A 14,198-nucleotide genomic window follows, 5' to 3' on the forward strand; every position below is an offset into this window, starting at 1 on the left:
GCAGTCTTTGTAAAGTGTCTTGAAATATCATGTGATGGTTCTAGGAAGTGTCTGTTAGAGGTGTTAAATACCCCACTTATTATGAAAGCCAGTTGCAGCGGTTCTGCTGTTCTCTGTTTTGATTACCTAGTGTGTTTGCAATGCCCTTATCACTAAGGAGCTGGGTTAAATACTAAAAAAAGTGCGGCTAGGAAAATTGTTGTCTTTAAGCAGGTGCTGATCATAACCTTGGGATCAATATGGCTGAGGTGTCCAGACCTTTGCTCTGAACGTGGCTGGACATTTGGCCATTTGGCTTTGAAAAATGAGCTAGTGGCTTAAATTCTGAATGGCGGGTTAGGCAGCTGGAAACTGTTGAAGGAGTAAACAGGACATCTACTTATGGAAGACCTTGAGTGCCTGACCTTGCACTGAATATATTTGGTATTCCTTTATTTTTAAGCCATGGCTAACTCTTGAAGCATGCGGTGCCTTTTAGCGAAGGCCCCTCGCTCTTGCCTGCTAGTGTCCCTTGAGGATGGTACAAGACTTGAGACAGAGAAGACGACTCTGAAAGAAATGTAAGGAAGAAGATAGGTACTAAACTGAGGTGACAGATCCTGCACAGTGCTAACTATGGGCTGGCTCTATGTGAGAGGAGGTAGAAGGAAAGTGAAGCTTCAGAAAAGCAAACAACTGCTGTCCGGGTGGAAGCAGCATCGCTAAGTGGCTGCCTCTCTCCGTATGATGCCTGGAGATCTTCACCAGCTTTTTATAGTATTTTATAGCATAATTAAAGAATACACAAGTATAATATTTATAGTATTTTTTGTATTACTAATTATATTAAATATTTCATTATAAATGTTACATTAATTGTAGGATCCTAGGATGTTATCTCTGAATACAGAATCCCTACAGTGGGAACCAGAGCTGGCTTCACAGGCTGTGGTCATGCTAAAGCTGCATGGTGCTACTCAGTCTCGATAGTAATAACTCTACTAATGATCTTGTCTTGCAAACTTGTTTACTTTGTACGAAGGTATGTCTGTTACTATTACTTTGTTGCTATGTCATATTAAGTGCAAGTAGGTAGACCACCAGCTTACTTTATATTGGCAAAGTGTGAATTATAAAAATATAGCTGGTTTTCTATAGCGACTGATTTAAGGCTAATGCTTATGTAATTATAGTTGAGATATGGCTTTTCAGTATTGTTACTGAAATATGGAGTGGGACTTGAGTCCATGATTGGGAAAGCCTCGATCACTTCTAATGTGAGGGTGAAATGCAAATAAGTGTCACTAACTTTGTCTTATTATTAAATAGGTTTAAGTGGAAATCCAGCAGATATAGAAAGGAGAGAAGCAGTTTTTGGGAAGAACTTTATACCTCCTAAAAAGCCAAAAACATTTCTTCAGTTAGTATGGGAAGCACTACAGGACGTTACACTAATTATATTAGAAATTGCAGCCGTAGTATCCTTGGGCCTTTCTTTTTACCAGCCTCCAGGAGGAAATGAATCACGTAAGTAAATTTTTTTAAAAGTAGGTATCTACCTGCTCCAACATGCCTATACTGTAAATCTGATGGGAGACAGTAAGTCAGTGGAAAAGCAGCTTATTGTTCCTTATTGAGAGAACACTACTAGAACTCTAGCTTGCCTTAAAAAGCTATTAAAAGACAATTTCCCTGGTCATGATCTGGTATCATTCTGACCAAAATAAAGCTGAAGGTAAAGTGCAAGCAGCCAGAACAATGACTTGTCTTGGATCCAGTCACGGTTTTGTGCAAGTGCTTTTTTAGCTTTGCCTCAAATATTTAAGCAATTTATAATTTGCGGACATGTGCTTTCTTTGGGGAGTCAGCAAGTCTTAAATTTTCCTTGATTTGCAATATGACACTGGTAACTTTCTAATTTAAGAAATGAAGCTATGTTTATGCTTTAAATGGAGGATGAAGGGATCTGGCCTTTATTGAACTGAATTTTTGCAAGGATATCTGGCTTGTTAAGATAAAGGTAAAGTGAGAAATGTTGAGAAAGCAGAAGGTGGTTAATGAATTGTCTAGTCTGGCATTCTTACGGCATCATTTAACAAGATAATAAGGACAGGTAACTTTCTATATCAACTTCTCTGATGTTCAGATAAGCAGGTATGTAAATTCTGGGTGGTTTAACTTCCTTGAACTCCGCTCTAGCTTTCAAGTTCTTTAACTCCTTTGTGCGTTATCCTTACTGAAAATAAACGTAAAATTGTAAAGGAGGCTGGCATGGAAAATGTTTAGCAGCTATTAGTAGTTTCTTCTGTTTGGCACAATTTTTTTGTTGTTGAAATAACTATCTGCGTGAACTTTCTTAAATCTAAAACCTGTTTTCTACAGTATGTGGATCAGTAAATATTGGTGAAGAAGAGGAGGAATCTGAAGCAGGTTGGATTGAAGGAGCAGCAATCCTCCTATCTGTAGTTTGTGTGGTATTAGTAACAGCTTTCAATGACTGGAGTAAAGAGAAACAATTTCGGGGATTGCAGAGCCGTATTGAACAAGAACAGAAATTCACAGTCATCAGAGGTGGCCAAGTCATCCAAATACCAGTAGCTGACATAATTGTTGGAGATATTGCGCAAGTGAAATATGGTAAACATATTTTTAAAGTTGAACTTTCTTTTATTTTTAAAAAAGGAACTGCAGTCAACATACCCAGTGATCTCTCGTAGGTGATCTTTTACCGGCTGATGGTGTACTCATTCAAGGAAATGACCTCAAAATTGATGAAAGCTCACTGACTGGAGAATCTGATCATGTTAAGAAATCTCTGGACAGAGATCCTATGCTGCTGTCAGGTGTGTAATATTTGACAATTCTTGAAGAAAGTGGTTTGTTTCTGGGGGTAAACTGGTTATTTAAAATTTCGAGGTTAAAATCTGGCAAATTGGACCTTATCTAGGCTGACTCCTAAAAGTATCCAAAACCAGGGCAACTAGTACAAAACATTGTCAAAGTGAGCAGACTTTTAAAACTGACAAACACTTTGTGTAGTTGCTTATGGTTTTACTTTCCAGACAGTTTTGGCAATTAAAGCTCTAGGGGAGCACAGTGGTATTTGTAAAAACACCTTATGGTTTTGTCAACGTGAAGTTTGAGAACCTATTTCCTTTGTGCTCTGCCATATAACTGCTCGAGTCTCAGTGGGAAACTTGATTCAATCTTTCAGGTACACATGTGATGGAAGGTTCTGGAAGAATGGTAGTTACTGCTGTAGGTGTGAACTCTCAGACTGGAATCATCTTTACCTTACTTGGGGCTGGAGGAGATGAAGAGGAGAAGGAGAAGGAAAAAGAGAAGAAGGACAAGAAAAGTAGGCATAATTTTTAAATCCCTGGGGAGGGAGGGGTAACCTCATGAATGTTACTGGATAAAAACATGTTCTAGTCATCTGGAGCCAGAAATCTTTTTTTTTTAAACCTCATACTTTCAGTAGGTTTCACAGGAAAATAAAACCTCTGGTCCAGAGGCCTGAGAGTACACCACTGCTAGTAACTTTTGCCACATGGATTTTTAATTAAATTTCAGATCTCACTGATCAATTAGAGGTTGGAAAGTTTACAACTCCTAACCAGCCATACCAAGGATAAACTGTTAAACTGCCATATTGTGTAACTTCAAAATGCATTCCTGTCTAATAGCAAGTATTTGTTTATGGCCAACAGGTTATTACCAATAACTCAGTAAGTATCTAGTTCTGCTTTTGACAGATAGAAAATGTCCTGGATAGGGAGTTCTTCCATGACACTTGAAAGGGAAAAGCTTGTATCAATGATACTGCTGAGTCCGTGGATATCTTGAACATATGTAAGACTGATTTTGGTAAAGGTGAGCAGACAGCTGCTTCTGCCACTCCTTTTCTTCCAGAGCTGAAAGTTTGAATGCTCAGATATATACATAAGGCAAATCCTAGTGGTACTTTTCTGTAAACTTTTATTTTTGGAGAGATGAGAGGTTTGTAACCCGGAGCATTTTGGAGCCCTTCTGTGAAGTGCGAGATGGGCTATCTTCCCTATTCTGAAGGACTTGCTCAATAGCTGGAACTATAAGTCACTTATCTAAGCCATAGCCTTTAGCCTGAGAATCAAAGCTTAGAAATGTTAACCAGTAATGTTTTGATACTAGCTCTCACAAGGCGTGTTCAGGATTGAGGTTCTCCACAGCAAAAATTTTTGTAGCAACTGTTGTGAGGTCTACTGGATGAGACTGAGTCTGAGGATTCTTGGTAGGAAAATACACATTTTCATCAGAGGAATATGAAACAGTAATGGAAAGCCATAAATGGAAATCCGTACAGAAATGTGCTTAGGAATCTCAGTGCCTTCAAACTAAAGAGGCAATTGTTGAGATGTGTGCTCTGTGCAGGAATTGGGATTGAACTGTGCTTTTTGTCATCTTGTCCTAATCCACAAATACCTTACAGTTCTGACCCCTCTTGAAACTTGAAGTAGTAAGCTTCTTCAGAAGTAAGTTACAAGAATTGTTATAAGAAGAATTGAAAGTTCAAAATCAGTTTCAAGCTCAAATGTGGTAGTGAAGAGTAAAAGTTGACCTGCAACACTTCCAGGAATTAGTGTGGAACAATTTCCATCCTTTGCACTCTTCTCTTACAGAGGAAGGAGGAGAAAGCAAGGAACAGTACCAGCTGCTACAGGAGATATGGAGAAGATTATAGCTTTTATTAATATTCTGCCAGTGTCTATTATTCTATAAGCAGAAGTCTTTTTGACAAGTAGTGTTTTGGTGTATCCTAGGGCCTGAACATTTGTGGATTTTTTTTTTTTTTGTCTCCCAAGATAGACAACTTCCTCTTTCATTTAGGTGCCTGATAAGATTCTCCTTGGTAAAACTCAGGTTAAACTAAGTTAGCTTCTCTGTGAATGTTAAGGAGATTAAAGTGGCTATTTTTAGTTGGCTGCGTATGGCTTGGTTCAGAGTGAAAGCAAATATATGTGCAAGGAGTTAGAAGTGTAGGGTTAGAAGTATAGAACTTTGCTCTTCTAAGAGGGAAATAAGAACTAGGAAAGAACAAGTACTAAATTAGACAATGGTGAGTTCTTAAGAGGTCTGAAGTGGCATCTTCTGGAGAAGGTGAACATGCGTTTTTTTTCTTCTCAGCTGTTCTGAGGATGCTCGGGGAGAAATGTTATGTATAGAGATCAGACTATGTCCACAATAACAATGTAGTGGAGGTATTAAATGTCATCTCAGGCAGGCTGCTTGATAATTTGATTTTCTTCTTCCTGAGTACTCCCATACATTTCAGTCTCCATAACCTAAGTCCGAAGACTTAATGAATTACCAATGAGACTGAAAAGCTCCTCAATTTTGTGCTTTAATTTCAGGTTATTGCAAATAGTAATATAACACTTGCTTTCTCTACTTAAGAGTTTGTCACTTGCCAAGGGCCAAGGTAGTATCTGAACCTTTTTATCCGAAAACCCTAATTAAACAGGTAGTGTGGCATCCAGCCCCCATAAGCGGCATGTGATCTGTTGGTTTTCTAGTTACTTTTAATATTTCACTTATTCATTTATTTCATTATTTTACTGTCCTTCTTTATGATCACTTGTTGAATTCCATTTCTGAACAGAGATAGGAACTATATTTTATTATGAACTTGAACTATTCTCTTAGTAGTGTAATATTGGTATGTTGCCAACAGATTATGGTCATGCTTGCGTAAATAGGGTTAGCATAGATCCAGTAATCCAGTGCTGTACCTCCATTAAGCTTTGGTGGGGATTTATAAGTATTTTATACTACAGTTGCTTCTGCAGTGTTGTGCAAAAGCACTGATTCTGGCAGTGAGATCCTACAGTTCATCTATAGTAGTTGTCACATACAGTTGCCAAGTGTTTGAAGAACAGTGAGCAAAACAGACACCACCAGAATCACTTTAATGTCACAAATTTCTCTCCTAGAAAAACATTTAAGCAAGCCTTTAAAAAGCTTTCCTCACAAATAAAAATGTCTGTATCAGTAATTTGTGCAAACTTAACTATGGTAGTATAGCACTGCAGCAGTCTTGTATGGGAAAAGTAAAGCCCAAAAAACTGATGTGAGCTGTTTCTGTGAGTTGACTTATACTTTTAAAGCCTCAGTTATGTCAGCCTTCAGTCTCCAGTTCTACACTTTTTTAAAAAATGCAGTTGCTTAATTCAATATATGGTAATGTATATATTGTATATAAACGTAAACAATGAAATGAACTCTGTAAAGCCAGTTAAAAACACAACTTGTTCCCCTCTCCAACAGGTAAAAAGCAAGATGGAGCTGTTGAAAACCGTAACAAAGGTAAATGCAGGTTCTCTGATCCTTTCTTGCAAGTCCTTGTTTACTTGAGAGTGTTTGTAATGAATACATACTTTCCTACGAAAATGCATATTGAATAGTTAGATCCAAAGTGCTTATGCTGAAGATGGCATAAGCGAATCTGCGCAAAACAGATGCTTAAATGAACTTGGTAGTCTCGACGTAGCTAGATACTACAAAAGTAAACTTTATCGATGATTTTCAAGCTGTCTTGTGGAGGTGAGTTAACCTTGGCTGGCTGTCAGATGTCCGCCTAGCTGCTCTCTCACTCCCCCTCCTCATCAGGACAGGGCAGAAAATAGAATGAAAAGCTTGTGGGTTGAGATAAGGACAGGGAGATCACTTACCAGTTATCTTCACAGGGAAAAACAGACTCAACTTGGGGAAGATTAATTTATTGCCAATTAAAAATAGTGTAGGATGGTGAGAAACAACAGCTAAAACTACCTTCACCCCACTCCTCCTTCTTTCCAGGGTCAACTTCACTCCTGACTCCTCTACCTCCGCCCTCCGAGGAGTGCAGGGGGATGGGGAATGGGGTTTTTTGGTCAGTTCATAACATTTCTCTGCTGCTCCTTCCTCCTCACTCTCTTCCCCTGCTCCATCATGGGAGCCCTCCCACGGGATACAGTCCTACATGAACTTCTTCAGTGTGGGTCCCTTCCCCAAAGTACAGCCCTTCAGGCACAGACTGCACAAGTGTGAGTCTCCCATGGGCCACAGCTCCTTCCAGGAGCCTGCTTTGGCACAGGCCCTTCACAGGCTGCAGCTTCCTTCAGGGCACATAGCCTGCTGCAGCATGGGGGTCCTTCATGGGCTGCAGTGTGAATATGTGCTCCAATCTGGTCGTCCATGGGCTGCAGGGGGACAATCTGCCCCACTGTTGTCTTCTCCACAGGCTGCAGCTCCCCTGCTGCCAGCACCGGGACACCTGCATCCAATACACTTGTTTAAACATTCATGTGCAGCATGGCGTCTCTGGATACAAGGCACTACGCAGTACTGGTGTTTAGTGGAGCCTGGTGTTATTAAGCTTTTTAAGTATCGTTGATTTGGAGGGACTTCTGAACGGTTAAACTTTATTTTATCTTAACTTCTAGCTAAAGCCCAGGATGGTGCAGCCATGGAAATGCAACCACTGAAGAGTGAGGATGGTGGGGATGGAGATGAGAAAGACAAGAAGAGAGCAAATTTGCCAAAAAAAGAGAAGTCGGTTCTCCAAGGCAAACTTACAAAGCTCGCAGTTCAGATTGGCAAAGCAGGTATGATGTATCAGTACCCTCCTTGTTGGTGTCAAATGTTTGAATGAAGCTGAAGCATGCATAGTTTGTGAGGGGATAACTTAAGTAGGTGGCCTTGACCGGCTTGATTATTTTAAGTGCAAAATTCCAATGCATGCAAGTATGCAATTGTGCCTGAGTAGGCTGATGGCTTTTCAGACTGTGTCATGTGGATGGCTTTTATTTTTCCTTGATTTAAATAGAGTCGAGCTTTAGATTGTCAGCTTCTGGGAGAGAAAATTCCAACTTCATAACACTGAGCAACTGTTATGAAAAATGTTTTTTGATAAGATACAGCATTTAGTGATGTACCTAAAGAACTATAAATTGACTGAAGCCTGGGAAGTGTGGTAGGGTTGACCAGGTTATCTCTCTCTGGTACTTCCAGAGGCTTAGGAATTTCCACTTAACATCTGCCTTGCTGATATGTAACATTTTTATTGACTTTCTACTGTCCTTTAGCTTCTGTTACTCTTCTATCGGCTAATCTTTAGCTGTCTTGTCAAAACATTTGCTGCTAAACTGTTGCTTCTTGAAAGAAGACTAAAACAACAATAAAGTTCAGCGTAAATTTTAGGCTATGTTATCTAGTATGTAGAAGTTTAATTCAAATATTTCAGGATTTATTTTGGCGCATGTAGCATTGTTGAAGGATTTAGGCTAGAAGGAACTTCTAGAAGTCTCGTAGCTCAGCCCACAGCTCAAAAAGGGCTGAGACTTCAGCATCTATATCATAAGACAGTTATGGTGTGAGGACAAAGTGATTACACTTCCAGCTTTAGCACTTCATAGTTGTGTAGAGCAATGTTAACTTTTCAGAGAAACTTGTACTAACAGACATTGAATAAAGCTTCCGTGGTATGTTTAATGTAAATTGCTATTCTTATCAAACAATTTTTTCACGTCTTTCAGAAGTAAGGGCTCTTGCTTTCCTTTGTGTGCCTTTTGACCCATTGTAATTCCCCACACCCCCTCAATGCTCATCTACTTCACGCATGCATTTTTCCGTGCTGCTGCTTTGGGATGGTCCACACACTGAAGCATCTTTATATAAAGAGCTGACACTTCAGTGACTTCTGCTCCTTTACTCGAGCCAGGTCCATTTTCCTTCACTGTTTTCCTGTGGTGTCTTAAGTGTGCTGCTCAGCTTGCTAACAGCAGTTCTGATTTGTCTTCCTAGTTACTCCCAGTTCATTCAGCTTCCCTGCCATTTTTAACCCTACCTCAAGCAGGAGCCAGGGTACAGACTGTCAGCAGCTTTCTCTACTGAATAAGTCATCAGCACAATTGTTGAAAGCCTGCTGAATTATTTCAGTTTTTATTCTGCTTACTCAATTGACTTTACATATTGGTCTCTCCTGTTCATAATTAGATCTACACTTTTCAATTAAATGGGGGAAAAAAAAAAGATTTTAGAAATTCCTAGGTGAAATGCATGAGGAAATACCTGCATTGGAAGTTGGAACAACTTTGAGAACTACCTCAGTGTTTCCTGGCTTGCCTGTTTAAAAACCTAGCTATAAACTAACTTCTATAAAGGCAGAAGTATTTGCACTTGACTTATCCACAGTCTGTATTGCCAAATATTCGAGATAATTTCTGAAAACTGTTTATTCTCTTTTTAACAAGGTTTATTGATGTCTGCAATCACAGTCATTATCCTTGTGTTATATTTTGTAATTGATACCTTCTGGGTTCAGAAGAGACCCTGGCTTGCTGAATGTACACCAATTTATATTCAGTATTTTGTGAAGTTCTTCATTATTGGAGTTACAGTCTTGGTGGTGGCAGTGCCAGAAGGTCTTCCACTTGCAGTCACTATATCTCTGGCTTACTCTGTTAAGGTAAGTGGATAGATGGGGAACAGATCTTAAAGGTGTATTCATCAGCTGTAAAATCTCAGTTGAGATATGCTGCATCACATATACGTAACAGTTTGGGGAGAAACTTTCTTGTTTCCCTGAACTGCAAAAGAAACCAGCCCCAGTATTTTTCTTAATCTCTGAATGCACACTGACATGAACAATGATCAGTGACAGCCTGTTGTCACCAACTAAGATGAATGAGTTTAGCTCATAACATTGTAGCACTTGCTTAAAATAGATAGGTGTGTTAGAGTTTGTAAATAACAAACTCTTCTGTAAACCTGAACTTCTACCTAACTGATGTGTTAAGTAACTGCTACGAAAGTTTCCAGATTTATTCTCCTTGAGGACTAAATATTGTAGAATATGCAGCTTTCTGTTTACTATACAGTATGTTTTTTAACTCGTGCTCTGTGTTCTCTTAATTTTCTTATTGCTTCAGCATGCTGGGACTGGTATTGACTCAAAAATCTAATTGTAAAGACAATGGCTGTTTAGGCTGTGTTCTAAAAGTCAGTAACTTACAGTACTAGCTAGTAATGGCTTTAGTATTGTATCATTTGAAGCTACTCTGTCTCTTCAAGGTTAAAATACTATCCAAACTTGATAAGTAAACTATGAAATTTGTGTAGTCCTCGCTATCAGAGCTGAAACATTAGGCTTCCAGTTTATATTTGCTTTTAAGTCTGGCAATAGCATCTTTGAAATAAATATCAACTGGTGTTTGGATATGTTTGTAACATAGCTTACCTGATCTTTCTTGCAAGCAGAAGTAGGGGTTTTTTTTAATGTTGTATCTGGCAAAGCTCAGTCTCTACCTCTCCTCTATTTCTAAACATCATCATAAACTATTTGTTTGTAACAGCCTGACTAGTATCAGTAGTCAGAGTAACATGCAGATACAGGAGATTAAGACTGTATTTATTAACTTTGTTCAAAGTGAAATTTACTGTGACATGATAGACTTAAAGGAATCCTTACGGAATGTGGCAGCTACAAATTCTTCCTCTGCAAGATGCCAGATAACTTAAAGCCTGAGTCTATTCTGAAACTGCTGTGTAAGACTGGATACCCTGAATGAGAATTTCTGAAATGTGAAGTAATGGTCACGGCTAGCTGTTGACTGCTTTTATTTCCGTAGAAAATGATGAAAGATAATAACTTGGTGAGACATCTGGATGCATGTGAAACAATGGGCAATGCAACAGCTATTTGCTCAGATAAAACAGGAACGTTGACCATGAACAGAATGACAGTGGTACAAGCCTACATCAATGAAAAACATTACAAAAAAATTCCAGAACCAGAAGCTATTCCAGAGAAAACTATGGCTTACCTTGTGACAGGAATTTCTGTTAATTGTGCTTATACTTCCAAAATACTGGTAAGTGGATTTCTTCATTCCAGTTGAGGTAACTAATCAACTTCCTCAAAAGATGCAAATTGTCTGGTGGCCACATGGTAGGCAGTTAAGTGTAAGTGTGTGCCAAAATGCAGTGTTAGGTATTTTGTACCTGCTGTAAATTACTCAACTGTTCATTTGAGACTGAATTTCAAAAATAGCTTATTTCAGTTAGAACTGATAATTCAAAGATACAATCTCAGGAAGATAACTTTGTTTAAGTTCACGGTTGTGTCTACATTTGTTTTTAAAAGTGGGGTTGTTTACTTTACTTGAAGAGCATCTTGGATTGATTTGAGCTCTACCTCAAAGTAAACATGTAAGAGTAGCATAACATTAGCTAGAATGTAATGAGAAAATGCAAGTACAGATGAGGATTTTGACGGATTTTTAATCCAGATACTGTTGTATGAGTTTGTAGGCTTTAGAATTGTAACATCTTTGCTCATACCTTGTTTGAGACTTCCAAAATATTTTGAAATAAAAAGAATAATGGACTGTTGCGCATCACAAATACTGGACTATTTAGTACTTTTTTGTGCAACCTTTTCTGCTACTCCAAACATAGCTTCCTTGCTGTAGTTATTCCAACGTGTTGTATAACATATTCTTTAAGGCAGCAAAAATAATAATTAGGATTCAGCTTCAAAAAGTAAATAAATAGCACTTCAAGATTTAGTAGAAGCCTCCACTATGAATGCTTTGTACAGGAATAGCAGTAAAACCCCAGTCAAAAAGCTACTTTTCAGCCAGTAAAGATGGTACCTCTGCAAGAATTTCCTCAATAGCAGTACTTGAGGTGGCACATCAAGATCGCCAGCACCAATTTCTCTGAATCGAGACTGAAATACCACTAATGAGTTATAGCATGTGAGGAATTTCACAGTCTATTTTCTAAAGATCTTTTTATAGAAAGGGAAAAAAAAAAAAAGTAGCTGCATGTAAACTGAGCAGGTCCCTTACTACTACAATTTTAATGAAATTATATCCCATGCAGTCAAAGTTAGTCTGTTTTACATAATCGCAGAGTGCTGAAAGGAACTTCTTGAGATCCATTGGTCCAACTCCCCTGCTCAAAGCAGGGTCAGCCAGAGCGTGTTGCTCAGGGCTATGTCCAGTCAGGTTTTAAGAATCTCAAAGGAGGGAGACTCTGCAACCTTTGGGCAACCTGGTCAAGCATTTGACCACCCTTAGAGTAAAAAGGTGTTTCCTTAAGTTCAAATGGAATTTCAGAGTTTCAGTTTGTACCCATTGCCTGTTGTCCTTTCGCTGGGTACCACTAAGAAGCCTGGCTTGGCAGTCTTTACCATCGCTCCACCCGCTTGCCCCATTAAGTCATTTAATACACGCTGATAAGTTTCTTCCCCAGAGCCTTCTCTTATCCAGGCTGAACAATCCCAGCTCTCTCAGCCTCTCCTCATATGTAAGGTGCTCTGGTCCTTTTAGCATCTTTGTGGCCCATGGCTGGATGCCCATGTCTTTTGTACCGGGGACCCCAGAACTGGACATCTTAAACTGCACATGAAAGCGAACATTTTCAAAGTGTGAGCAAATCCAAGATCTTGCAACAATGAATGATGAAAATGTATCACTGGCTTATGATTAATATAGTTCAGCTCTAGCTGTTTGAGGCATGTCAGGCTAAGCACTTCTACCTTTATTGCTACAAACTACACTGCATTGTTATAGCTTGTATAAGATCAGAAATAGCTTGAGAGAAATAATCCTTTACCTATAGCACTAGTACGTGTATATTCCACATAGCTAAGATAAGAAACTTGTTCTGGTATTAAAGGGTTAGAAACTCGTTTCTGAACTCTTTCCAGTTAAATAGGCCATGGCCTGGAAAACGGAACTTGTAGTGAGGCTTAAGAAGCTTAAAGACTTAGTTTATTCAGTAGAAGGCTAACAGGTGATGTGATCATAGTCTAAATCATTGAGGAAGAGTTACTGCAGGAGAGGATACTTCAGTCTAACAGAAATAATGACATGTAGCTTGCTTAATTCAGTTTAAGTAAACTTACCTGTACTTTTAAGACTCAAAATAATTTTTCAGTAACTACACTCAATTAATCAGATAGATATTTTAAGCAATGGAAAATGCATTTTAGAAGGGTCATGTCGGGATTTGGTACAAACTTAATGGTTGACTTTTGAGTCTGAGAAAGGGACCGAAAGATCCTAAATAGGTACAGAAGTTACTTACAAAAGCCAGCAGTATGACTCTGGCTTATGACTCATAGGAATTTATAGAGTAATCATTGCGAAAGTGAAACTCTCCCATCCCAGAGCTTCCTTGTTTTCTAAATGCTGTACTTCAGTGGTTCATAAGTTCACTAATCAGTGAAGGTTCTTGTTCTTCTTGCAGCCTCCTGAAAAAGAAGGTGGCCTACCACGTCATGTTGGAAATAAAACTGAATGTGCCTTGCTGGGATTGCTCTTGGATTTAAAACGTGATTATCAGGACGTAAGAAATGAGATACCAGAAGAGGATTTGTACAAAGTGTACACCTTCAACTCTGTTAGAAAATCTATGAGTACTGTGTTAAAAAACTCTGATGGCAGTTTCCGGATATTCAGTAAAGGTGCCTCTGAGATAGTTCTTAAAAAGTAAGAACAACTAGTATTGTACTTCAGCACTTAAATTTGGCTAAATGTTGTGATAAGTGAGGAGACTGAAGTGCTAAACAACACTGTGCCATAGCCTGCGAAATATTTCTGTCGCCCTGTTCACAGCCAAGTGCAACAGTCCTATACCCTTGTGATTCCAGCCAGCTTCCCAGCTTGGCTCCCTCAACTACTTGGCTTTCTACAGTAACATGGACAATTAGCATTTCTGTTACTTCAGTTGTCACACCCCTCAATAAAAGAGCTGGTCATAATTAATTTAACTTGTGAACTCTGCTCTGGTACAGGGAAAGTGTTTATGAATTGACCTATTCCCTAGTTAAACTACTATGGTTTTAGATGTGGTTGGTCAAAATGTTCACCCATCTTCCAGTAAAGTCCCAACAACTGATATGCCTAAATTCCAGTAATGACTTGTGCCTTCAGAAAGTGATTACTTTTAAGATTACTTTCAGCTTCAAAAGACTCTGCAAGCTGGTGTCCAAGTTGATCATTTTAAGAGGAGGTTGAACTTGGCCAATGGAGAAACTTGAGGGTTTTTAATGTGGCAGAGCAAATTGCTTCCTTATGCATCTGCCCCTCTATAGAGGATTTATTAGAATGAGCTTAGACTCTTAGTGAGAGATTAGTCACCACTGGGACAAACCTTGAGGTGTGAAGAAGGCCACGGTAACTCCTATCTAA

General features: G+C 38.9%; 1 protein-coding gene across 1 annotated transcript in view; it reads left to right on the plus strand.

Moving 5' to 3' along the window:
- Positions 1-14,198, plus strand: part of ATP2B1 (ATPase plasma membrane Ca2+ transporting 1) — a 34,355-nt gene that overhangs the window by 4,077 nt on the left and 16,080 nt on the right. Inside the window, exons 2-10 of the mRNA XM_009648056.2 lie at positions 1,309-1,506; positions 2,362-2,616; positions 2,697-2,822; positions 3,194-3,337; positions 6,283-6,321; positions 7,440-7,601; positions 9,249-9,463; positions 10,626-10,868; positions 13,255-13,496. Of these exons, the coding sequence (XP_009646351.1) occupies positions 1,309-1,506; positions 2,362-2,616; positions 2,697-2,822; positions 3,194-3,337; positions 6,283-6,321; positions 7,440-7,601; positions 9,249-9,463; positions 10,626-10,868; positions 13,255-13,496 (1,624 nt within the window). The remainder of the gene's footprint in view (positions 1-1,308; positions 1,507-2,361; positions 2,617-2,696; positions 2,823-3,193; positions 3,338-6,282; positions 6,322-7,439; positions 7,602-9,248; positions 9,464-10,625; positions 10,869-13,254; positions 13,497-14,198) is intronic.

Source organism: Egretta garzetta, unplaced genomic scaffold (genome assembly GCF_000687185.1).
Source record: "Egretta garzetta isolate BGI_Z169 unplaced genomic scaffold, ASM68718v1 scaffold371, whole genome shotgun sequence".
NCBI lineage: Eukaryota > Metazoa > Chordata > Aves > Pelecaniformes > Ardeidae > Egretta > Egretta garzetta.